Raw genomic sequence first — 26,702 nt, forward strand, 5'->3', positions numbered from 1 at the left:
ATGCGTCGTTGTCACGCTGCCCGTGTCGCCGAGCCACCGACCGAGTGTGTGCTTCACTGCGCCCGCTGAGCCGAGCAACCGAGCCAGACGTTCCATTACCACGCTGTCCACACACCTGGCCCAAGCATCTCCAACAATAACCCTCAAACTCCCTCGCATCTTTTTAAATCGTACGGTCCGAATATATTTTGTCATACAACATGGTTCTGCATCCATCCGCGAACTGGTCCGGACATTCTTTTTCACGTCAACCAAAAGCAAACCGTTTGTAGGGGTGGCTTGTCATCGTACGGACCACTGCCGCGCACGTGTTCACAACCTGATCCCATCTAAAACCTTCTCCCACACTTTCTCTTCGATGGATGCGCCGCTTCCCGCATCGCATTCATACCGGCCCAGAGCTGCAGTGGCCAACATTGATGCTGCGCGATGTGACCTCTCAGGCAACACTGCTTCAATGTGAACACGTCGTCCTGAGAAACCAATTTCGGCCTCTGCGTCGCAATGAAGCAGGCTAACCATATGTTCGCCTGGACGCGCGCGGCTATTTAAGCACGGCACCGGCACTGGCGACGCCCACATCCACACCGTACTCTTCACTCCATATCTTTGCGCACCTCCGCTTCTCCCATCTTCCAACACTCACCAGCAATGGGCAAGTCCTCGGCCTTGGCTCCGGATTGTGGCACCGCCGCCCTCGCTCTTCTCCGGTGACCAACTCCTCAACACTGACTCCTCCACGAAGGAGGAGATCATCATCTCCTCCAGTGACGAGGAGGACTAGCCACCGCATCAGCACCACCGCAAACATGCGTCCTCTCGCAAGATATAGTGTATGCGGTGAAGAACGTCGAGTACAAGGAGCAAATGGAGCTCATGCTCCGACGCTCGCTCCTCCCCAGCCTCGGTCGAGCGGCGCCTCCGGAGCCACTTCTTCGCACCATCAAGTTGGAGCCTTCTTCCCCTCCCCGCTCTCGCCCACGCAACCGCGACATCGAAATCGGATGTCGCGTTAAGGAGGAGTGGCTATCGCCACCTACCTACCGCGTCAAGGAGGAGCGGTTGTCGCCACCGCCTACCCGCTCTAGTGGCGGCCTGCCCCACGCGATCTCGGCGCCGGTGATCGGCTACTGCCGCAGAAGTAGTAATGGCGGCGACAGCTCGTCCTCCAGGAGCGTTGTGACCCGCACATGAATGCAGACAAGGAGCGGGGACATGCGCAATGCCACACGCCTGGTGGAGTTACCTGACTCCGACGTGTCACGACCACAAATCACCGTGGGCCTAGAGCTCGCAATAGCATGGGCCCTTGAACGGTTGAAGAACACGACGAAGACGAGCAAGCACCGTCTCCGCCGCATCGACAAGGAGTGGTCTCTAGTGCCTCCGTCGACTTATGTAGCCCGTCTCTCCGCCGCCCATGTTCGCGGTGGCCGCGGCCGCACTGCGCGCAGTGCAGGACCAAGCGGAGAAGATCATCTGTGAGCGCCAGGTAGCGGTCGGGAAGCCCTGCCACAACCCCGCACCCTACCGACGCTCGACGACGACGACTTCGACGAGGACGACAATGATAGTGCCACGGCCAGCGCAGCATGGCGTACGAGGTCACCGTCAAGTATAGGGCAGTTTAGGTTTTTAGTTAAACGGACAAAATACTATCCGTCTTATGTAAATTATGTTTGAAGTTAAGTGAATTCCATCTTATTTTGCATGAAATTTGTCCAATTTTTTCAAATTCACTTTGAAACGTATGTGGGCACGGTTGGATGGCCGGCTCCCACATCATTGTCCTTGGACTGGTCCCCACCGATCCACGCAAGGATACTGTGTCCGATTTGCATATCAGCGTTGGAGATGACTTTAGTTATATGTAGTGACAATTATTCCCACAACTTGCTTGAGGTGGTTATTCTCATCCCACTCTATGTATACTTTTTTTTCTTTTTTCCAGAAACTTCCTATCTATTCATCATGCTATGGCAATACAAAGAATACAGAAATAACAAAAATTACATCCTTGTCCGTAGACTACCTAGCGACAACTATAAGCACTGAAGCGAATAGAAGGCATGTCGCCGTTATCACCCCTCCCTCACGGAATCCGGGCCAAACTTATTGTAGTAGACAGTCGGAAAGTTGTCATGCATGCTAAGGCTTCAAAGGACCAGTGAACCAGAACAGCAGTCGCCATCGATGAAGAGAAGTGCATAGATAGAATGGATCCAATCTCTATACACACGAACGAAGACAAGCAAAGATTGGATCCAAGCAAATCCACAAAGACCAGCATCGACCGAATCTCGCGAGATCTGCCGGAGACACATCTCCACACATCCTCCAGCGATGGTAGATGTATCATCAGAACGGAGGCTAGGCTGGTAGAACCTTATTCCATCTTCAGGGAGTCACCACCACCTCGTCTTCTTGAGCAGGACAGAAACCGTAAATGAACACACAAAAACACCTAAAACTGAAGCAAGATCCCTCCCGCAGGCAGGGCCGAGGTCCACTACGCCTCCATGACTCTAAGGCCACCGGAGACGAGACGAGCCGGCAGCGGCACTAGCAAGAGACGGACGAACACTAAGTTTTTTTCTTAGAGAGGAGGCGGTGGTGGCATATAAACTTATGAGTAATCACATGTTAGTATTAATAGGGCTATGAAACTTTTTGTAAAGGATGTAACTACGAATAGGCTTTCTGTTTTACAGAGTAAGGTCACACATGCTACAAATTAGAACATCTTCAACAGTAGCCCATTTATTTAATGGCTTAAAACTGATTTTAAGTGTGGGGAGAGAAGTTTTTTATTACTAGAAAAGTTTCTGCCTTTTCAGCAGAACAAAAATGGGTGCCCTAAAATTTGGCCTTCGTCTTCGCTACACAATTACATATATATTCAAACAAACTATGACATCATAATTAAACTTTGCAACATTGCAACACACATAATCAACAATATTTCAAATTCATGTTAAATCCATAATATCTCAAATTCAAGATCGAATTTAAGCCTAAAACCGCAAGCATCGTGGAACACAAACACAAACACAAACGAAAGTGCCTAGAATATGAATGCATAGAGCTCTCAAATGTCATTAACTCTATTGCCACCACTAGTGCTTGCAATCTATCCATTGGCACCATTGGCACCATTGTTTCCATTGCCACCCATGAACCCTCACATGCCACCCTCCAAAGCCTTCAAACCCTCCCATGGAGCCTCACATAGACCTCATCGCCAACACTTGACTGCATCAAAGCTCTAAGTATTAGAGAGTACTTCGGTCCATGAACATGAGCTTTTGCTCATTTTCCATGCTCTGTGATTCTTTCTTTTTAGGCCACCTTGCTCAACTTTGGCCCTCCTCTCCTTTGTCGTCGTTCTCCTCTCCTTGGCTTCCCTCCTCTCCTCCATTTCTTTGGCCTTCAAGTAATTCCTTTCCTCGTCCATCTCCTTCTGTGAAAGGGGCCTTGTTTGATGTCTACAGGCATAGTACAGGAGCTCTCATTTTTTTAAAGCAACGTCGTGAGGCTTTATTAATTCATCACAATGTTTACAGGGACGATAGGTAGATTCCCGGGATGGCCTAACCAGACACGGCGGCCACCACCGAGAGATAATGCATGCCTCGGAAAGTTGTGAGCTTCATAGTTGGAGCTCCTAAATTCATGTCTAAAACTACAAAATCAAAAGCTGAAGAGTGGGCTATTATTTCATGTATAATTGCACCGTAGCTCGTAGAATTGTTCTTCTGTAAATCTTCCACGACCACTTCGCAATCGGCCGCAACAATTCTTCATCTCTTCATCTTAGTGAATAGGGAACTATGCATAGCCCAACAATAGAACCAGGCCCAAACCAACTAACGACCAAGCCCTCCATTTCGGGAGCGGCTACGTATCATTTACAGCGATAGAGAGTGCATCGTAGCCTGCAACACTCCCTAAATGTCCCCGCAACTTCTAAAAGATGTTAACGGCACTCAAAAAATGTCACACATTAAAAAAATCATGGTATTTTTAAAAAAATGTATATAAAATTTTAGAAAAATCATGTAATTCTAAAATAATATTTTGTAACATTAAAAAATGTACCTAACATATTAAAAATCAAGCATTTAAAAAATATAATCATGACATTTTAGTAAAATGTTCATACAATTTAAAAAATATTCAATATGTTTTAAATTAATGTTTTGTATCATTCAAAAAACAAGTTTCAACGTGTACCTGTAAAATGATTAACATGTATTTAGAAAAAGTACATCATATATTTCAGAAGTGTTCAATGTGTATCACAAAAATGGTCCATGTGTAGACAAAAAATGTACAACGTGTATTCAAAAAAGTAAACACGTGCTGAAAGGAAGTCCAAAGAAAAGCGAAAAATAAACACAGAAACCCAAGAGAAGCAAGAAGTGGTCGTAGCAGCGTACAAGCAAACATCAGCAGAAGCACATGCACGCGCATAAGAAAACAGCAGCAGTAGCGCGCACACAAGCACACACAAGCAGTAGCAAGAGCTCAGCGAGGTGGATCCGTGGAAGCAACAGAGGAAAGTGTTACCTGGTGGCTGAGTTGACATCGTTGCCGGCGGCGTGGCTAACATCGCCCCTTCAGGTGCTGGCCAGAGTCGAGCTGGTATTAAGCCATTGGATATCATCTACATTCCACCACATTATGTCACATTTATAATCTAGATGACTACATGGTTGAACTTAGCATAATGCACAAATCTCAAAACACAAGCACTTCTCCTTTGTTCTAGAATTTTCTGTATCATAATTGCCCAATTTTTTTTCTAAATGAATTGCCATTATTTATTTTTACTTTATGCTCTACAATGCACAATTCTATGAATCTTCAAATAGATTAACATTTTTATAAAACTTATTGATTTTGAATAAGATGAACTATAAGAATTAAACGAACATCAACATCATGCATATATGAATCAGTGTTTACATGCTATGGTGTGGTATTTATTCATAATTTGATTGCCAAATCTCATGCGTGCAATGCACGTGTACCTTATTAGTAATTTTAGTTTTAGTTTTCCCGAATTTCTCTCTTGTTCAATGTGCCAGTCCCAGCAAGCTGATCTGTTTGCCATTCTCATGTTTTAATTTTATTATTACTAGCAAAAGAGCCTATGCGTTGCAAAGGAGAAAAAAATACCACTCCCCTAACCCAACAACCATGAATCAACATCCCAATAGGTCCATGTCTTTTCTTTCAACACATGGCATCCCATCTGTGTTTTCACTTATCCTTGTTCTAATCCTCGCTGATGGTGGCCTCAATGCTCACACAATGACAAGGTGTTTGAATGTTGTTAATCCTAAGGCATTTTTTCTCTCGGCATAAGATGAGAAATCACCTTTTCTTTGTGAGGTTTTTGTGAGGTGTGCATGCCTAGTTATAGATGGTTTTTTGTCTTCAATCCTGGTTTTGCTATGGTGTTCATTTCCTATCTGGATCCGTATCGGTATGAAAGAAAGATGGATCATGCACTATTGATTAAGGTTCCATCTTAAATAGCATTTTTTAAATAGTTAATGGTAAAATAACATTATATTCAAATTCTACACCTTTTCCTAATCAAATTTCATATATAACATGTTAAATTTGGAGTTAGGGTTTAAAATATATGATATTTTAAAAAGCTTTTAATATGCAATGCGGGTTTATTAACCCAATTATCATGGGGTTTCCTAAATCTGACTTAAAACTGGTCTATGGGTTGATTACCAAAAACATCAGAGAGTTTTTTGCAAAAGAGAAAATCTTACTTAAAATTGTACTGTCCATTGATTACCAGAAATATCATAAGGTTTTCTGCAAAATAGCAATGACGGACCAAGAATACATACTTTCTTTATTATTAGATATAGATTTCTAACATACTGAAGCTTGTTCCCACAATCCACCCCAAGAGGAGTGATGTGGCAACTAACGGGTCGCTAGTATTTGCAAACCCTAATTGGGCTTTTGTTTTCAACACTAAATGAAAATGACCCTTTTATCTGGTCGTCCGACGACCTCACCACCACCGCTGATACCATGACCCCTTGAGGATGTTCTACCCACCACAGGACTCCCATCATCGATCTCCGTCGATCCATAGTGTCTCGACCCCGCCGGCCACCCTTCACCACCGGTGAGCATCGCACCACCCTTCATCCACCTTTTTGTCAAGTTAACATGCTCTAATCCAAAATTGCATACAATTCAGAGCAAAACTAATGGGCGGATTGATACGGTTTGACGGAGTTGACGGGGTGATTCAACTGGTTTTAGACTCAAGGGAGATTTGATCCGTGAAAAGGGGGAATCTGAGGGGGGAAGTATATTTTCCTTTCTTTTTTCTAACAGGCCGAAGCCCATTCCCAAAATCCAGCCCGCGAGGCATGCTATGACAATTGACTGTGTCACTAGCGTTAGCATACCCCAACTGGCTTTATTTCCAGCCTGAGAGACATACTTTGCTTTTTCTGGAGGGCTAAAAAGAAATTACGAGGAATTTGAAAAAGCACATCTTACATTGTCAAATTTTATCAGAAAATGAATACACAGTTACGTAAAGGAAGGGAGGGGATATTAGAGAAGAAGAATAGAAGTATAAATATCTCTATCTCTGTCTCTACTACTTAACAAGAACACAAGGTTCCATGTTTCACTTTCTTCCCACCAAGCCTTCCTCCAACCTCCCACCCTCGACCGATTTCTCTCGAATTTGCATCCCTATTGGCTTTCAGCAAATCAGTCTTTGGCAACCCAGTAAACGAATCTACCTTATATACAGAAATACATTCATGACACATATATAAATTGTTTCTTATGATAAACCTGACAACTGGTCAGATATACTCCCTCTGTAAACTAATATAAGAGTGTTTAGATCACTAAAATAGTGATCTAAACGCTCTTATATTAGTTTACGGAGGGAGTATTTGGTAATTAATAAATAGGAATAAATTTCGTGTCTGTAGAAAAATAAATATCAACCAATCTCTTATCTTTGGAATCAAATAAAGCGGATCAATTATAGGCACATACCTATTTTGCAAGTTTAATAAATAACAAGAAATTTACGCTTTATATAATGAAACATAGTTTTATTTTGTTTATTTATTTTGCATCAAGATTTGTCATGTATGGTTGCTTTATGGTCTTAATACATATTTACCCTCGGCATACCTAGTAGGTATAGATATAGATAAAGGACCACCTATTCATGCCTACACCAGTGGGCCGACGGTGGCCCTTGTGGGTACCGTGTCGTTCGACACGTTGCAGGGGCTGTGAGCGCGGCGTGTGTGTTGTGTGGGGCGGCACTTCGAAGTGTGGCGGTCAGGCTCGACAAGCGACGGTGCGTCCTCAGGGACAACAATGGGCAATGGTGCCACTTTGACCTAATAGGCCAATTCGATTAAGTAGATCCAATTGAAAAGATGTGATATGTTGATCAAAAGTTTCATCTGACAAATGGTAAATGTTCGGTTGGGTCCTGTATTAAAATCAGATTAATAGTAAGACAAAATCTACTAATTGTGCTCTAACAAAGATTCACTAGTTGTGATTTGTCGGTTAGGCTGCCTGTAGTGGGTAACATCATAAGTTAGTATCATGCATATGATATTAGTGTATGATACCCAATCATCTCTTTCTTTATTTAATTTTATGTCACCTTATTAAAATTGACTAATTGACATGCATGATACTAGCTATAATACTCTCATTATGGGCAACCTTATAAAGATCACTACATCAATGATTATATGTTGATCCCGGCTTTATTTTGCATATATAATTTGTTTTTCAATTGGCAGGCTTTTTAACAATGTGAAAGCCGAGGACCAGTTCTTCCTTCGCCTACCTGAAACAATGATAAAAGCGGAAAAAATTGCGGTCCTCGGGCGTGGAAGTTGGCGGAGGCATGCAAGCCCTGCAGAGTCCTTAAGTGACAAGCTTCTGGCATTGCACGAGTTAAAAGGTGTCTTCATATCTGGTAGATCTTGCTTTGCAGTCCTCTTCTCAAGTGTCCTTGGACAAGTGCAGCTAGCCGCACTCATTGCTTGCATTGTTATGTCTTCATTGCGTCTGAAAAGGCAAGATTATGTGGATCAACAGAATCAAGGGAACTATGATCATAAGAACATTAGGTGGTCTCTGAACATCTTCTATGCATTAGTGCTCAGCCAATGCATTCTCTATTTCCTAACTGGGATACTGGCAAACCCGTTGAAACGGATAACTCTAGTCTGTATGAAGTACAAGCTAGACATCTGGGGGTTTCTAGCTCTTTCTCGCTATCTACAGGCATGCGTTCTGAAATGCATCAATGGTGATCTTCGTGAAGCAGTCAACATGGACTTGGTTTCCTTTGCAAAGCAGCTACTGAACTCTGACCCACTGGACGACCAGCTGCTGGGAATTCGTATTCTTGACCACCTCCTCAGAAGCAGGGAACACGAAGATGAATGCTACAAAGAAAAGGTGCTCACCAAGATTCGATCTTCTCTTGATACCGTCGAGAAAGCAGTATACATGATGGGCTTGGACAGAGAGGTGGAACAAGACACCAGAGGGCATGCTGCGCGCATACTGCTGGAGCTCGCACCTGGCCTTCAAGTCGAGAACTTTCCTGGTATTTTTCAATCTATTTCTTCACTGCTTAGCGCACGCAGGACCAAGACCAGTGGAAGTTCCAGCAATTCAACCTGTGCAAGCAAAGAGCTCAAATTGCTTGGTGTGGATATTCTCGACAACCTCCTGACTAATCCAGAAAACTGTGCGGAGGTGAAGAATGCCAAGAACCTGCTCTCCAAGATCATACACATTACAAGCTGCCAAGATGAAAAGCTAGATTTTGATATTGATAAAAAGATAGTCGAAAACTCACTAGAAGTCTTGCGCAAGCTTGTGAGCACAGCTGGTGAGACCGGCGAGGAGCTCAGGTGCCAAGTGTCTAGTAATATGTACACCATAAGGAATATTGGCAAGTTCTTCATAGATCATCCTGAAAGTGAACCACAGATGCTTGCTCAAGCAGCAGACATCCTTGCATGCCTAGCTTCAAATGACACTGCGAGAAAGGAGATAGAAAGGTCACACCTAATCATCCGGAAACTCATCGGTCTCCTAGCTGAAGAAATTGATGACGTCCAAGAAAGCTCCATGAGAGTGTTGGCAGCCGAAGCGTTGGTATTGCTCACTGCTCCTACCAAAGAAAACGGCGAGCTCAGTATAGTGAGTGAAAGGAGCATCAAGCCAGTATTGTCAGAAAATAAGCTTGAAGGCATGCAGCGAATTGTCTCGCTGCTCTCTGATGAGTCTGCAGAGCATAGAATTATGGTGGCAAAATTCCTGCAGAATCTGCGGAGTTACCGGGGAGCAGAATATGGTGATCAGCTGGAGATAATCAACAAAGCTCTACCAAAGGTAACTGCTAAGCAGCACCTATCCTGATTCAAATCTTGGAACAGAAAATTAACTTTTATCTATTTTGCACCCATATGCGAAAAATAAAAAAGGTTGGCTTTGGTTATCTTACACTTCCTTCTGCTGAAGCATATACTCCCTCCATCCCATAATATAAGAGCGTTTTTTACACTAATGTAGTGCCAAAAATGCTCTTATATTATGGGACAGAGGAGTAGTTTTTATTTATCTTCATTTGACATATTATCAGGGGCGGCGCTAGGGGTATTCTTGGGTCTTCATGTGAATACCCATGATGTTTACAAAACAGTGTTGATTTTGGCAAAATAGTGACAATTTTCGAAAAACAGCAATGATTTTGGCAAAATGAATACACATGAATACCCGGTTGCAAATTCCTGGAGCCGCCCGTGCATATTATGCTTGAAATGGTGCATATACATATATATCACCCTTGCATGATAAATCCATATTTTATTTTAAACTCACTGGTATACATTTGATTTTTGGGGATGACAAGTATATGAATGCTGTCACAGGTATTGGAAGCAATCAAGATTGCATCGGATAAAATAGAAGCGATAGGTTGTGCTGATGAACCTTCTGGTCATGTAAGAAAACAGATTTCTCCATCTTCCCTGTTTAACATAGTAAATTCATAGGGCCTGTTATTCCGATTCAACTAGTTTTCCTTTGAAATTTATATTTTGTTGGAATAGTATTATCCTTATATGCGCTGTATACACAGGAGATAGAGGCGCTGATAACTGAACAAGGCAAGCTGCTGGAGAGCTTTATTGGCCTGTGCATGCAAATTTGCATCAGCGGGAATGCAAAGCAGTTCACCGATGCGCTGAGGAGTGCTGAGATTACAGACGATATGTTCGTCCAGATGCTTACAAAGATACTGGAAGTGTACAAGTCTCCAACTTCCGATACTCCAGGCATAAGAAGGGTGGTGATTCAACAAATGAACTGGATGATGGATGAGGACCAAGAGTACATCAACATTTTCCTGAAGCATGAAATGGAAAATGCACTGAAAGAAGTAGTAGAGACGGCATTGAAGCTTGAGAACTATTGGTTCTTTCGTTTTGACGTCAAAGCTTTTGAGCATGAGGAATCCATTTATTCTCTTCTCAGCATTTCGCCACTACTGCAGGCAGGTGGTTCGGGCTTGTAGTTGGATCAGCAAACATCTATCCCAAGTACGTACTCTCTTCCATCTCATGTAAAACATATGCTAATTTGCCGATGAGATTTATAATGCCTTTCAAAGAAGCTATTTCGAGACTCATAAACCCGCAGCTATGGAAATTTAATTCAAATTTCTCAAGAATAAACATAACTTAGGCTTATGGTAGCCAGCCCAAAACAACATAATTTTGCTTTGGAAATAATCTAAGGTTAAGGCAGTCCTAGTATTAAAGTCACGTGTCCCACTTTTCTCAAGTGCTGGCATGATCTAACTTGGATTTTGTTGCATGTTCTCTGCAGGGCACAATCGTGAGAACACACCTACTATAATTGCCTACCTTCCTGCTCAAGCTATCTGCCTAAAGCAAATTTGCTTCGGGTTTCAGTATTCGTGTGTTGAATTCAGCTTCCCAGTTTGTTTAATTTAGCCAACTTATAATAATGCTCTCGGAGACATACCTTACCGTGTGTCAACAAGGACTACTATGCAAATTAGACGGTTTGTCTATAACTAGCAAAAATGCCCGTGCGTTGCAACGGGTACAAAATAAATACATGTGTGTGCTTTGAAATTTGAAGAAAAAAACCACTTTGCATACATGGCATGATTGCAACTCAGATCTGAATGAAATTTTCCATGTATATGAAATAGCAAAGTTTAACACACTGCCCAGTGATGTACCAGTGTCAAGTTTTGTCTTTCGTAAATCAGGAACAGGTCTTGTATCTCTTGTGATGTGATTCGTCCCTATGTCAGAAGATAGTTAGAAATCAAAACAGGGTGTGGAAAGAAACATGTAAAAGAGTGCTATAGTGACTATTGTTGGCAACAGGGAGGTAGTTATAGACACAGTAAAATATGTTGGCATGGCCTATGATTTTTGCTTGGAGAAAATAACTACAGAAAAGAGCACAAATACGTAAGTAATTTGGTATGATGGCCCAACTAATATATATGTTGCTCTAATAAATTGGTTAGACATTGGCTAAAAGCCAAATAATCCCTTTTTCACTACAGACAACAGCTAGAGCAAGGGATTGATGTATCAGGTAAAGTAAACTGCCAAATCCCTCTTTACTATTGGATATTCTTCAGAAAACATAGTCCTGCATGTATATATTGAGCAAAATGAATGAAGAAAAGGGAACATATTCACTCATGGTAAAAGTAATTGCACTCTGACAACTAAGAGAATAAGTTAGAGCAGGGGAGATTGCTCTTTCTAAGCTATAATAGCATGCAAAAAATGGGCCCTTTATGAAGATGAAGGTAGACCATCAAGTTGCAGTAAGTGAAGTGCTGGACAGTGATATACAGTATGGTTGTTTTGTAATGTGTCCCCTCGTATTTAAATATGCGATGTGATGCTACAGTAGACAGTAAACAAACAAAAAATGGCCGTCATACATGATTGTTAGAAAGAGGCCTCACATTTGATCGATATCATGATTGTTGCGCCATGATACACCATTTTCAATCTTGCAAAACCGACCGGCCTTATTCATGTCAGACCTGCACAAAGGTTATAGGCGTCTCAGATTCTATTGAATTCACTACTGGTTTAATTCTCAAAATTTGGTCTCAACAAATAGAAAAGGTAAGTAAGTATTAGCATAATGAAATGTAATTAATGTCACTTAAAAACCAAAATAGTCCACCCAAATGCAGTTATAAAAATTCTAGAACGAGAAAGAAAGAGCCTGTGCATTGCAATAATGGGGATAATACTTATTTCTCTCCCTCCATATCTCCTTCGGGTGTTGATGCTCTCGATCTACTTGAGCAAGCGCATAGTGTTAGAGCTTGATGCTCCTCTAGAGGGCAGCACTCATATTGCTGTACATCAATCAGTGTAAATAATTAAGGAGCAACATCATATAAATTCAACGCAAATGTTGCAGGCATATGAAAAAGAATGTTTGTACTACAGAAAGATCATGGGCAGACGAAAGACCACAAATTTGAATACATATCACTTGTTCCCCTCTTCATGATCATTGAAATTAGATGAATTTGTAACCTTTTTGTTTCTCTAGTGAACATGAAACAGGGACAACAATTCAGAAACAATAAACCCAAACAGAGGCTCTATGAACTGATTTTCTTTCAAGGGGATACATACCCCTGTCATCGTCATGTCCTCTGCAGATCGAGCATGCCGCCCCGACGGTAGACGTGGAGCCCCGTGATCGCTGCCTAGCGCCTGCGCTCCCCCGTCTGCTGACTCCACGCCGTCCTAGCTCCATTGGAGCCAGCCCAGCCTTTCTTCGCTCGTTCCGTTCCCTTTCCTTCGTTCCTTTCATGTCCCCCATCTGCACATCTGCAAGCTAGCCTTTGCTTATTGATTCTGAGACAACTCCTTGATAATGAGGACATTGAAAGGCCTATATAAATTCTGCAAGCTAGCCAGTGCCGGACAGCGGCACAACGACGATCTGCTTCATGGTGATGAAAGAGGGTGAAGAACACCACCGCAAGGAGGCCAGCCGCTTGGGTGGGAATCGATAGCGGGGTGGCGGCGATGTTCGCCGCGGGAGCCAGGCGGACGGTTTCAACAGGTGCCACTGCCAATGTAATTAGAACACTTGTAGTCTTTCAGTGAGCAAAGTGCAGATTACATGAAGTAAGCTGGATGGCAATTATATGCTTCGTGTATGGGCAGAATACAACCATCGGCTATAGTAGAGGGAGAAGACTGGATGCGACATAAATCTCTCACCTCTTGAAATATGTGAACTGGAGTATTTCTCAACAATCCCTTGGATCTGCTCCGGAGTGAATATTGATGCACTGGTATCGAAATCAGCACTCTCCAACTGCCTCTGCAACTGCATTGACAATAAAGTCGAGATAAGCATTACGCATTGCTTCTTCTGCTCATAAACACTTAGCAAAAGTTTAGTTGTGTATGTTTCAGTGAGAGAGGGCAAGCATAGAGTACATACAGTCTCAAGTATGACAGATTGGCTCTCGGAATTGTGTTTTCTAATTTGAACTAACATCTCCAGTTTCTGTAACAGCAATCAAAACGATGTAATTAGCATCTTCAATACAGTTAAGTTTGATACTTTGAAAGAGGCACTATAAAAACATTTTTGCTTCACCTGTTGTTGTAATTCCCGTTGAGTGTGCATTTTCTCGGCAAATTCTAGAGGCTCAAGCTCGGCTTCATCAATAGCCATCTCTTCTCTATCAAATTAAATAGAAAAAAAATCAGAGCATGGCTTTTAGACAACAGTTCAAGTCAACTCTGTAAACCACAAAGTATTATTGCTAGAGAGCAGGTAATTGTGGCTGTATATTCATTTTACTTGTTCAGTTCTATGGCTGGCACATTAACTGACACAGCTCTTTTCCTTGAAAATATAAATAAATAAAAGAGCACACCACTACACATATCAGCGTGGACTATATTCAAACATGTATAGCAAGAATGAGCTAGCTACAAATGGCCGTGCACCTGAGTCTTTTTAGCAAACACATGGCGTGCACCTCGCGGGTTGGTGGTTGAAGTCAATGGGGGCAGAGCAGCACTGAACTGCACGCAGCCTGGGCAACGACCATCGAACTGCTCCGTCGATCTGTGCGTGATGGGAGGAGCAGGTGCTCCGGCCAGGTGAAGAAGAGCGTCGGGGAGGAAAGGAACCAGCTCCCGTCGGCTCACCTGTGATTGAGAGGCGAGGCAGGCGGTTTGGAACTGTCTTTGCCGTCGCCGGAGCACTGGACATCGGCCAAGAGAGGAGGGAAGGTGAGTAGCGTCACTGGAAAAGGAACACGCCGGGGCTGGGCTGGTGGTGGAGGACGACGGCGTCGGGTCGTGGCGAGAGAGAGGGATTGGGGGAAGGTGCGGCGCCGGCATCAAGTGTCGCTGGTGGTGGAAAGCCGCAGGGGTGGGGAAGGCGCACGGCGGAGGGGCGTTGGCGGTGCGCGGCGGCGTGTCGGGGGCCGGCGGCGCGCGATAGCATGGAGATGCGCTGGAGATGGAGATGGAGGGCAAGGTCGTTGTGCAGTTTTTTTCTTTTCTCTGGTCAGTGCCGGTTCGATTCGATTGACTTATTAGGGGGACTGCGGGTTGGATACCTTAAACACCAGGGAGCTTTGTGTAAAAACGCCACGACGGTGAACCCGGAGACTCAGGCCCTGTTTGGTTCATATAATATAATAAGTCATCGTAGGACTTTTTTTAGTCCCAACTTATAAGTCTCAAGTCCCTAATAAGTCCTTACCTGTTTGGTTCTTGAGACTTATAAGCCCCTATAAGACCATATTACAACTATAAGTCCCTATAAGTCCGTTCTTGAGAGTATTATTTCATAAGTCTCAAATGCCCACTTTAAGTCCCTATAAGTCCCTCCTGTTTGGTTTAGATGGAACTTATAGGGACTTTTTTAAGTCCCTAAACCAATAAATCCCTGGAAACAAACACTCTCTCAATCCGTGCTTTATTATTTACTAGGAAAATTGCCTGTGCGTTGCAACTGGAGAAATCCAAAAAATAATGTGATACAGAGCCGGCTTTGTGGTAAGGTTTAGTGCTTTTATGGAAGGCCACCATCGAGATTGGCCCTTGCTAAGGAGGAGCTTAACTTGGGCAAGCAGAGATTACAGTTGAGAAGGGCGACCCTGAGGGAGGTCAATGGCACGGTTGCAAGCAGTGGCCACAAAGTTGTTCAGCTAATCATCAACCCAGGCAACAGCGTGCTCAAAATTTTCAAGACTACTATTTTTGTACCGAGTGAATTTATATGTATCATAGTGAGCAATAATAAAGTTCAAGAATATATATAATACTGACAAAATAACAAACATACAACGTCCAAAAGATACATTGGTACCTGACAAAGTGATGATCATCATGATAATCAAAATAACAAACATATTGTTTCTCATAAAGGTTACTGATCTATTAAGATCATCGTACCGCAGAGAAAGAAAATTTGTGTACCGGGTCATCTTGAGATGCAAACAATATATGCTAGCACATGTTAGAGACACCTGATTATCCATTTTTCTAGTATCGATACTTCATTCGTTTCTATTCGATGCCGATAGTCACAAAACAGTTTCTTCCTGTGGTTAAGTGCTTAAAAAAGCAATATCGTTCCATCTCGTTAGTTGAAGCTTATTAACGACTCCTAGTATGAGAGACCAAATATCAAACTGGCCAGGAGATGTATAAACATCTACTTTAGACGATCATGTGCATACACATACCTGAAGACGTGAACTCATGCCCCTGGTTGTTGGCTTGAAAGATCGTCACTTTCCTACAATCACCAAATAGGATTAACCGGTGTCCACGATGGTTGGCTAGGTTTGTATGTATGAGTTTTCCATCCGACGAGTATCTATGGCTAGCTAACCTCCAAGGGAAACAACACAGCAGTTTGCTAGAAGCAGGCGTGTTCTGTCGTGTACTATCATCTTCTGACAAAATGAATTGCTCAGAAGTTGGTAGAGATTTCCAGTACGCACTGAAATTTGAACTTGCTGAAGTGCATTAAGAGCATACTGGTAATGATATGGCAGAGGTGAAGAGCATGCTCACAATCACAATGAGATGGGAGAGGCGAAATTCTTGATAACCTAATATTTTCTTTCTTTCTTAAAATAGCCATAGGGGTGACTGAAACTTAAAATCCACTAAGAAATAAATGTCACGGTTCTAGGAAATGTACCAGGACTGAATTTCCTAATGTTTGTCAAATGTTCGAAAAGTCCAATTTAAGAGTTGTGGTATGGAGCAGAGCAATAGAGTCAGAAGAAAAAAAAGGCAAAAGTAGTATGGACAGAGTACAATGGAGAGCTGCCAATATCATCCTAGATTGACCATATAGGATATTTATTAGACAAAGTTAAAATAAGCTACTATGCTTGTTCTAGAAGGCTAGAAGTTCTCATATTATTCGGAAAAACAAAGAGGCAGGCACGCCAAATTCAGTGGCCATATCTTTATACAACACTGATCAAGGAAAGCCCTGTTATAAGATATATATGACTACCATTGGTACATCGTGTGTCTTAAGGTAGCTCTCCAACTACTCAATGGTAACCAAATCGACATGATCTGTGGCATCAGCTCGTCAAGTAGACGCAGATCAGGATGTGCAGTACTCCGCGGAAAGATATGCAAGCATAAGTAGGTGGCTAATGGAACGTGTGTGCTGCATGATTTTCTGCTACCTGAAGTTAAATGTGAACAATCTGTGATGAATATAAATACTCATGTGTACCTGGATAAGGTTAATTTATCCTTCTTTGAATATAAATACCAGGATGATGTCAATTTATCCAAAATAAACCAGACAACAATCTGAGATGTACTGGACTCGATTTTGTATTGTCTCTGATATTCAACACATATCTAGTCAATGTGCATTCTGATCCAATATCTTGTTGTACAGACCCAGATATGGTTTCACAAGAGAAACATCCGAGGTCTCAAGATGAAACTGACCTAACATGCAAGTGCTGATCCAATTAATGATGCTACTGTAATTATATTTGTACGGCAGAACAGTAAAAGACACAAAGACTCGAGCTTTTGCAATTACCTGTAGAGAAGAACTCCGCCAATGAGCTGACGCAGGGGATGAAATATGAGTATTATCGAATTCGGCAGCCAGCACGACCACCTCAGCGGCGCCCTGGGGGCGGAGCAGGACCATCTCGTGGTAGCCCATCTTCTTGGCGTGGAACTGGCCGTTAAGGTCGCCGGGCACCATGTAGAGCACGGCCACCACCTTGGCTCTCTGGTCAGCGCTGAAGTTGCCCTCCATCTCGCCGGTGTCCCAGTCCAGGGGGCCCTCTATCTCCTGCGGCAAGGGGATGAGGTCGATGCATCCAGCGTCGGGGTGTAGCGGAGGATGTGCGCCAGCCTGATGCAACTCTGATGATCTCGGGCACACAGATGTCGACGCCCGCGCACCAGTCCCAACCTGGGGGTAGTGGTGGAATCCGCCGACGGGAAGCGCGCAGCCACCACCGTCGTCCTCGTCCTCGAAGGCGACGACGTCGACCGGGGAGGAGAAGATGGCTGACAGAGGGGAAGGGGATCTTGACGATGACCACGACGTCGGCCCTAGGGTTGGGGCGGCCGAGCCGCAGGCAGCATCTCCTCACGTGGAAGAGCGGCGGCGTCAGGGGCGCAGGGCTGCGCTGTCGCCCGACAAGAAGCACACGGAGGATCCTCTCCCGTCACGCGAGATTGTGGAGGATCTGTACCTGGAGGAGATCGAGCAGGAACCAGATGGAGGAGATGGCGCTGACTCGAGGGAGTTGGTCGGCCGATGGAGAGCGGCAGCGACAGAGGAGCAGGGGAAAGATGAGTTGGGGAAGGTTCGGATCCGGCTTTGATTGTCGCCGGCGGTGGAAAATCGCAGGGATGGAGGCACGTCGGGTAGGGGTGGGCGCGACGGCGTTGGCCGGCAGTGGCGGCACGCGGCAGAGGGGCGGGGGCCGGTGGTCACGGCGCGCGGCGGTGGCGCACTGTTGGCGGAGATGGGGGGTAAGGTCGTGGGCTTCTGGGTCGGTTTTTTTATCGCTCGTGCCGATTCGGGTTAACTGGAACAATAGGACTGCGTGTTCGATTCGGTTTAACTAGAACAATAGGAGGACTGCGTGTTCGATTTGTTTGTTGGGCCAAACACGTTGAAGCCCAGTATGCTGTAGGTCTCTTGTGTTCGATCTGAGCGGACGAAATTTCGATGATAAGAAGAATAGTACCACCTTGGATGTAGAACATATAATATAGGTGAAAAAAACTAAAAGCGTAAACTTACGGGAAGAAGCGTATTGTGATGGTGAACCCACGGAGTCAATCCGTGCTTTATTATTAGGGATAGATTATACTAGCAAAGAGCCCGTGCGTTGCAACGGGTATAAAGAAATATCAAAGTTCACGTGATATTGAGGAGTTTATCTGTCGTGGTGAAATATTGAGCTATATCTCTCAGTTCGTTAAATTCTTCATTGTCTTAATATGAATTCATATTTTATACTTGCCCATTTCAAAGATAAGATGTCCGGTTAGAAAATAAAGAGTTTACAATGTTCTTTTGTTAACATTGTCGTCAACAGTAGGAGCAAGCCGACTGCATCAACGCAGCCATGCTTCCCTTGACACCAACATCACAACCTCAAGGAGGACCAGTATTGGGGCATCCGAAGCCGGGGAAGAGATGGTACAACAGAGGGGAGTAGCCACATGAAAGTGGGGTATGGAAGGACTAAGGACATGGTCATCCTAGGCATGATCACATGCTTCTATCTCCCTCTCTCTCCATAGCCGATGTGTGGAGCGAACAAGACATGGCCCCTCCTTCACCCAGTTCAAGCAAGATGCGCCGTCGTCGTACTCTTTCAACTCTCCATCCCTCCCACCCCCTCTGTGTCTCACACCAACGACACTGGTAACATATAGAGTGGAAGAATATATTGACGGTCAGCTAGTCCACAAGAGAGCCCCAAATATCATTTCTTTTAAAAAGTATTTTCTTTTCAATTTTTCAGTCGCACGTATTTTCATCCACCTCTGCTCCGAAGAGCTCCCTCGCTGGCTACTCGGCGTGATGGTCACCTCCCTCTCTTGCGTTGTAACACCCTGGATGTAACTTCCCTTATATGTATCTCAACTCTTGCCGTTTCCGACACTAAGTTATTTTATTTTCCTCGGGTTCGGGTTTTTGTCTCCGTGTGTTGTTACCTTTGTATTGCATCTCATATCATGTCATCTTGTGCATTTCATTTGCATACGTGTTCGTCTCATACATCCGAGCTTTTTCCCCGTTGTCCGTTTTGCATTCCGGTGCTCCTATCTCCTCCGGTGCCCCTTTCTACCTTTCTTCATGTGTGGGGGTTAAACATTTCCGGATTGGACCGAGACTTGCCAAGCGGCCTTGGTTTACTACCGGTAGACCGCCTGTCAAGTTTCGTACCATTTGGACTTCGTTTGATACTCCAACGGTTAACCGAGGGACCGAAAAGGCCTTGTTTGTGTTGCAGCCCAACACCCTTCCAATTTGGCCCAAAACCCACAAAAACCCTTCCTATCGTCTAGAGCGTTCGATCACGATCGCGTGGCCGCAAACCGCACTCCATTTGGAGTCTCCTAGCTCCTCCTACCTATAAAAAGGTCTCTCCCTCAAAAATTTGCGGATCATCTCGCACCCTAACCCTAAAAATTCTACCCGCCGCCACCGGACATGTCCGTCTCCTAGCGGATGAAATCCGCCGCCGCGCCCCAGCCTGTCAGAGCGCGACACGTGTCCCTGGTCGGCCTCCTCCGCCGCGGCCCGCCGCAGCCCGGGGCGGGCCCTCTCCGCCCCCGCGACCGGGCCTCGCCTCCTCTTCCCCAGCGCCGCCCGCGCCCGAGAGGCCCTCGCCGCGCCGCGTCTTCGTCCCGTACGCCGGCCGCCTCTGCCGCGACTCTGCCGCTCCGGTCACCGCCGACCATCGCCGGCCGGCCGCACCTCGCCGCCCCACCGCAGCAACCTCGCCGCCCGGCGCCGGCGAGCGCCCCGCGAGCTCCTCCGGCATTCCCCGAAGCTCCGGCCGCCGTCTCCTCCGTTCCCGTCAAGTCCGGTGAACAGGACTCCGGCGCCGACAAACCTCGACGTCCGTGCCGCCGATCTGGATCTCAGATCTAAAATCCACTCGGTTGACTTTATTCCCCAAAACCCTAATTTTTTGGCTATTTTCATCATGTCGTAACTCCTCATCCGTAGCTCCGATTTGCGCGTGTAGCATATCAAAATGTTCGTCTCGGAGAGTACATCATTTCATCTCATTGCATCATTTTTCATTTGAGCTCATCTTGATGCCCGAAATGCTGTTGGAAGAGGGCTATGTGATAAAATTGTCAGATCTGTTTCATCAAATAGATATTTGTCATTTTTGACATGATTAATGTGTGCATGATATGCTCCTGAGCTCTACATGTGTTTTGTTATATGCCATGCCATCTTTAAGGATGAATTGTTAACAATGTGGTTCTCTATCCATCCATGTCTTTGTTTGCAATTATGGAGCACCCTAGCTTGAGTCAATCGAGCTCTACTTTTGCTATTTCGTGAATCCTGGCAGATTGTTGACTTGTTAGCGATTTTGCCGAGGATGTTGCTATTGATCCGTGCCTGATATGTTGTTGTTCTTACCATGTTTAGCTTCTATGCCATGTATCCTTGATGGGTGTATGCTTAGTTTGACATGCATGCTCGGTAGTGAGTGCATCGAGCTCGTGAACATGCCTACTCGTTAACAGATTTGCATGCTTCAGTTTTTCACTTAACTCTGTAATCTGATTATGTTTTTGCCATGTTCACATGCTTGCAATTGTATTTTCTGATCCCTTTTGGCTCAAGGTCACTAAGGGACCTTTTTTAAGTGCTTTGAGTAGCTTCATGCCATGCCTTGCTTTGCCATGTTAAGTTCCTGTATCATATAGTTTTCATGCTCCAAAGTGTGCTACCTGATGTTAAATTCCAGACTTGTGTTAATTTCACTAAGTCTGAAACCTATTATCATTTGCACTTTTTCCATACTTGTTTGAACCTGTTAATGGATGAATTGGCCGTAGCTCAGTGTTCATCTTTTGTCAAGCATCATGAGTGGATCCCTGCCATGTATTTTGTTGTCATGTTTGAGTGCTGTAGCATAATTATCTTGATGCTTTTAGATGGCTACTTGCTGATTATCGCAGACCGGTGCCATATTTGTTTTGCTTGCCATTTCCAAACCGTGCATCCGATTCAGGTGATCTTTATATCGGTTTCAACCGAAATCACCTCACCTTTCTAGTGGCACTCTTGGATTTCCATGTTGAGGCTATGTTCAATCATTCTGTGTCAAATCTTGCATATGCATCACATATCGCATCCCGCATAGCATACCATGTTCGCATCATGTTGTTTGAGCATTGCACGTGGTTGATTGTGTTCCTTTTGCTTGTTTGTCTTGTTTGGGTAGAGCTGGGAGACGAGTTCGCTAATGAGAAGCCCGTTGAGTTTGCTTACGAGGATCAAGTCAACTCTGACAACTTTGCAGGCAAGATGATCATACCCTCGAAATCACTTCTATCTTTGCTTGCTAGTTGCTCGCTCTTTTGCTATGCCTATGCTACGATGCCTACCACTTGCTTATCATGCCTCCCAAATTACCATGTCAAACCTCTAACCCACCATGTCCTAGCAAACCGTTGTTTGGCTATGTTACCGCTTTGCTCAGCCCCTCTTATAGCATTGTTAGTTGCAGGTAAAGATTGGAGATCGTTCCTTGTTGGAACATTGTTTATTGTTGGGATATCACCATATTATCTTGTTTATCTTAATGCACCTATATACTTGGTAAAGGATGGAAGGCTCGGCCTTTTGCCTAGTGTTTTGTTCCACTCTTGCCGCCCTAGTTTCCGTCATATCGGTGTTATGTTCCCGGATTTTGCGTTCCTTACGCGGTTGGGTTATAATGGGAACCCCTTGATAGTTCGCCTTGAATAAAACTCTTCCAGCAATGCCCAACTTTGGTTTTACCATTTTCCACCTAGCCTTTTCCCTTGGGTTTCGCGGACTCAAGGGTCATCTTTATTTTAAACCCCCCCGGGCCAGTGCTTCTCTAAGGGTTGGTCCAACTGAACGATGTCCGGGGCTACCAGGGGCAACTCTGGGCTGGCCTACCCGACGTCTGGCTCATCTGAGTGTGCCCTGAGAGCGAGATATGTGCAGCTCCTATCGGGATTTGTTGGCACATTCGAGCGGTGTTGCTGGACTTGTTTTACCATTGTCGAGGATGTCTTGTAGAACCGGGATACCGAGTCTGATCGAAATGTCTCGGGAGAAGGAATATCCTTCGTTGACCGTGAGAGCTTGTGATGGGCTAAGTTGGGACTCCCCTGCAGGGATTTGAACTTTCGAAAGCCGTGCCCGCGGTTATGGGCAGATGGGAATTTGTTAATGCCCGGTTGTAGATAACATGAAACTTAACTTAATTAAAATGATTCAACCGCGTGTGTAACCGTGATGGTCTCTTCTCGGCGGAGTCCGGGAAGTGAACACGGTGTTGGAGTAATGCTTGACGTAGGTTGTTCTAGGATCACTTCTTGATCATAGTTCTTCGTTCGTGCTTTGCCTTCTCTTCTCGCTCTCTTCTGCGAACAGGTTAGTCACCATATATGCTAGTCGCTTGCTGCAGCTCCACATATTACCTTGCCTTTACCTATAAGCTTAAATAGTCTTGATCACGAGGGTGCAAGATTGCTGAGTCCCCGTGACTCACAGGTTACTTCCAAACCAGATGCAGGGACCGATGATACCGTTCCAGATGATGCGCTTGAGCTCAAGTGGGAGTTCGATGAAGACTCTCGTCGTTACTATGTGTCTTTCCCAGATGATCAGTAGTGGTGCCCAGTTGGGGCGATCGGGGACCGTGTCGCATGTGGGGTTGATCTTTTATTTTGGTGCCGTAGTCGGACCATGAGTGTATTGGATGATTGTAATGTTATTCATGTATTTGTGTGACATGGCGAGTGTAAGCCAACTATGTATCTTTTCCCCTTTTTATCTATTTACATGGGTTGTTGTGAAGATTACCTTACTTGCGACATTGCTTTTAATGCGGTTATGCCTCTAAGTCGTGCTTCGACACATAGGAGATATAGCCGCATCGAGGGCGTTACAAGTTGGTAATCAGAGCATTCCCCGACCTTAGGAGCCCCCCTGCTTGATCGAATAGCTGGCTTTGTTGAGTCTAGAAAAATGTTTTGAGTCATTTAGGAATTATATATATCGGAGATTTAGGAATTCTTTTTACTCCCCAGTCCCTTCATCGCTCTGGTAAGCCATCCTGACGTAGAGTTTTGACTCTTCTCTTCTCAAATTTCACTAAAAAAAATTTAGGATCACGCGGGTATCTTGGAATCGTTCCAATGGTTTTGTGACGAGAACATTGTTCTTGGTGCCTCCTAACATTTAGGGGTTGTGGCAGTGTCCCGAGGAGTTGAGCTCCGAGGTGTTGTCGTCACAATTTTATTGTTGCAGTTCTGGAATACCTGAGTTTAGTTTCGCCGACATCGAAAATTTCTTTTATGCAGTTGTTGGTGAGATAACCTCGACGCCACCCAGTACTGGGGCGGGAGTTCGGGAGTATTGCCATAACTTGTATAACGGATGCTTTTCGAAGGTTGAGGTAGACGATTTCCGAAGTTTTTTCTCGGTTATGTGTTGAAGGATGGATACAGCTGGATGTAGGATTTGCTAGATTTGGGTGAGATATTATGCTTCCCCTGTATCCCCAACACCTGATTGCATAACCGGAAAGGTTCGGGAGTTTCATAGGTGGGAATTCTTGTAGTTCTAGTTCTTCTTCCACGAATATTTGGTTTGAGATTGGGTGATCCTTACCGAGTATTCGTTCTTGTTCTGTACCTTCTTGTTTTTCTTCTACCTCAATTCTAAGTGGCTTCTCAATTTATGGATATGTGACCATTTCAATTGGAATGCATTCGTTCATTTTGTTCGGATGTGAAGACTATATGTTGCAATCTCAACCCGTTTGATTCAGCTTCAATATTTGTTTGTCAATGTGCTAATGGATGTCAACATCTTCAGGATGGCTCCTCCAACGCGCACGACTCCGAATCCTGATCCGCCACCACCACCTCCACCTTCGGAGGCATGGCAAGCTGTGATGGCCGCTACCAATGCAAACACGCAGCTGATCATGCAACTTCTTCAAGAGCGCAACCAAGGGAACCAGAGCCAAGGCAACAATCAGAATCAGTTTGCTACACTCAACCAGTTCCTTGCTAACCAGCCAAAGACCTTCAGCAATTGTGTTGAGGCAACAAACGCTGATGATTGGCTCGTGGACATATGCAAGCATTTCAAGTGCAGTAACGTCAGGCCTAAGGACTTTGTCAAGTTCGCTTCCTTCCAGCTCAAAGACCAAGCTGCAGAATGGTTTCAGCAGTACAAAGATTCCAGAGGAGGCCGTGTGATTACCTGGAATGAATTCCGTCAAGACTTCAAAGCTCATCATATTCCTCAGAGCGTGGTTGAAAGCAAGCGTGAGGAATTCCGCAACCTGAAGCAAAGGCTCGATGTCTGTTTATGAGTACAACAATATGTTTCAGAAGCTCGCCCGTTTTGCTAAGCAGGACGTCCCTAATGAGAAGAGCATGATATACCAGTTCAGGGGTGGTCTCAGAGAAGAAATCCAGCTAGCTCTTGTCCTCTTTGAGCCCAAGAGGTACGATGAGTTTTACAACATGGCAATGAAGCAAGAGACTGCTCAACTGAAGTGCGATGCTTCCAAGAAGCGAGTCAGAGATGCAACTCCTTCTTCCTCAACTCAAGTGGCTAAGCAGCAGAAGTATTGGCTTCCTCCTCCTCCGTTCCGTCAGCCTTATCAGCAGAAGAGCAAAGGTGGCAGTGGATCTTACCACCCACCCAACCCTGGCTTTCAGAACAAGACTTCGTCTCAAGCTCCAAGATCAAGTGCTCCGTATCACCGTCCGCTTTCAGAGGTCACGTGCAACAAGTGCCAACAGAAGGGTCACTATGCCAACAAATGCTTCAATCAGAGGCATCTCCCTCCTTCTCCTCCTGTGAGATCGGCAAGTACAGCTGTGGTCAAGCATAACCCCAAGTCTGCTAAGGTCAACTTGATGAATGCAGATCAGGCAGAGGACTCGTCAGATGTCATCATGGGTAACCTTCCTGTTAACGATATTCCTGCAAAAGTTCTTTTTGACACTGGTGCATCGCATTGTTTCATCTCGAGACCATTTGTTTCTAAGCATGAGTTGCCTTTACAAGAATTGCCTAGACAGTTATCCGTTGTTTCTCCGGGTAAATTCATGAATGCAAGCGCTATGGCCCCGGATGTTACTATCACGTTGGGCGACTACAAGTTTCTATCCACTCCAATGGTCCTTGGTAACTCGGATATTGATCTTATTCTTGGAATGGATTGGTTTTCTAAGCACAAGGCTCAGCTTGATTGTGCTGTCAGGCAGATTCAATTGACTCATTCGTCTGAGGATGTAATTGTCTTTGCCGCTAATGACGATACCATCCGTCTGTTTTCTCTCAATGAGAAGGGTGAACTGGATGCCATCTCTCAAATTCCAGTCGTTTGCGAATACCAAGACGTCTTTTTAGAACAGCTTCCAGGAATGCCTCCGCACCGGCCAGTTGAATTCATCATCGATCTTGAGCCTGGCACGGAACCTGTTTGCAAACGTCCTTACAAGCTCGGACCTGAAGAGTTGAAGGAGCTGAAGAAGCAACTCGATATTCAAGAGCGAATGGGTCTCATCCGACCTAGTTCTTCTCCGTGGGGTTGTGGAGTTCTTTTTGTGAAGAAGAAGGATGGAACAGACCGACTTTGTGTTGACTACCGTCCATTGAACAAGAAGACTATCAAGAACAAGTACCCACTTCCCAACATCAACGAGCTGTTTGAACAACTCAAAGGTGCTCAAGTATTCTCCAAGCTTGATCTTCGTATGGGCTATCACCAGATTTGAATTCGTGAGCAAGATATCCCCAAGACGGCTTTCAGAACAAGCTATGGTTCATATGAATACATTGTCATGTCTTTTGGCCTCGTCAACGCTCCTCCGACTTTCTCTCGTATGATGAACTTCATCTTCAACGCCTACACAAATGACTTTGTCTTGATCTACCTCGATGACATTCTGGTCTTTTTGAAGAACAAGGAAAATCATGCCAAGAACTTGCGTTTGGTGCTCGATAAGCTCAGGGAACATCAGTTCTACGGCAAGTTCTCAAAGTGCGAGTTTTGGCTCGATGAGGTTCTCTATCTTGGGCATATCATCTCTGCCAAGGGCATAGCGGTGAATCCTAAGAAGGTGTCTGCAATTGTGAATTGGGAACCACCCCAGAACGTGAAGCAACTCCGCAGCTTCCTTGGTCTCGCAAGTTACTGTCGAAGGTTCGTTGAGAACTTTTCAAAGATCGCGAAGCCGCTTTCCAACCTTCTACAGAAGCACGTGAAGTACGTTTGGTCTCCTGAATGTGACATCGCTTTCAACACTTTGAAA

General features: G+C 44.7%; 1 protein-coding gene across 28 annotated transcripts; it reads right to left on the minus strand.

The window, feature by feature from the left end:
- Positions 1-7,724: 7,724 nt before the first annotated feature.
- On the minus strand, positions 7,725-18,083 carry LOC123061686 (uncharacterized). 28 transcript variants are annotated; one of them, XR_006429255.1, is made up of 12 exons: positions 17,200-18,083; positions 16,009-17,097; positions 15,860-15,912; positions 13,750-13,834; positions 13,591-13,656; positions 13,365-13,473; positions 12,768-12,965; positions 12,077-12,677; positions 11,327-11,392; positions 8,909-9,226; positions 8,511-8,823; positions 7,725-8,106 (listed from the first exon to the last, which is right to left on the minus strand). XR_006429255.1 is itself a non-coding variant. In XM_044484888.1 (9 exons), exons 1-6 carry the CDS (start codon positions 14,371-14,373, stop codon positions 12,649-12,651), a joined length of 723 nt encoding a protein of 240 aa, XP_044340823.1. In that variant the 5' UTR covers positions 14,374-14,681; the 3' UTR covers positions 7,725-8,106; positions 8,511-8,823; positions 8,909-9,220; positions 12,077-12,648. The 28 variants fall into 28 exon arrangements, 6 of the variants coding, with proteins under 6 accessions (XP_044340823.1, XP_044340832.1, XP_044340846.1 ...); XR_006429251.1 differs by having other exon boundaries at positions 16,009-17,102; XR_006429257.1 differs by having other exon boundaries at positions 16,009-16,069; positions 17,200-17,214.
- Positions 18,084-26,702: the final 8,619 nt, after the last annotated feature.

This window comes from Triticum aestivum, chromosome 1A, assembly GCF_018294505.1.
Source record: "Triticum aestivum cultivar Chinese Spring chromosome 1A, IWGSC CS RefSeq v2.1, whole genome shotgun sequence".
Classification (NCBI taxonomy): Eukaryota; Viridiplantae; Streptophyta; class Magnoliopsida; order Poales; family Poaceae; genus Triticum; species Triticum aestivum.

Coding starts and splice junctions, on each gene's coding strand:
- LOC123061686 (XM_044484888.1), bottom strand. CDS start 14,373: ATGTCCAGTGCTCCGGCGACGGCAAAGACAGTTCCAAACCGCCTGCCT. Junction 13,657..13,749: donor AACGGGAATTACAACAACAG/GTGAAGCAAAAA, acceptor TTGCTGTTACAG/AAACTGGAGATGTTAGTTCA. Junction 12,966..13,364: donor CAGTTCACATATTTCAAGAG/GTGAGAGATTTA, acceptor GCTAGCTTGCAG/ATGTGCAGATGGGGGACATG.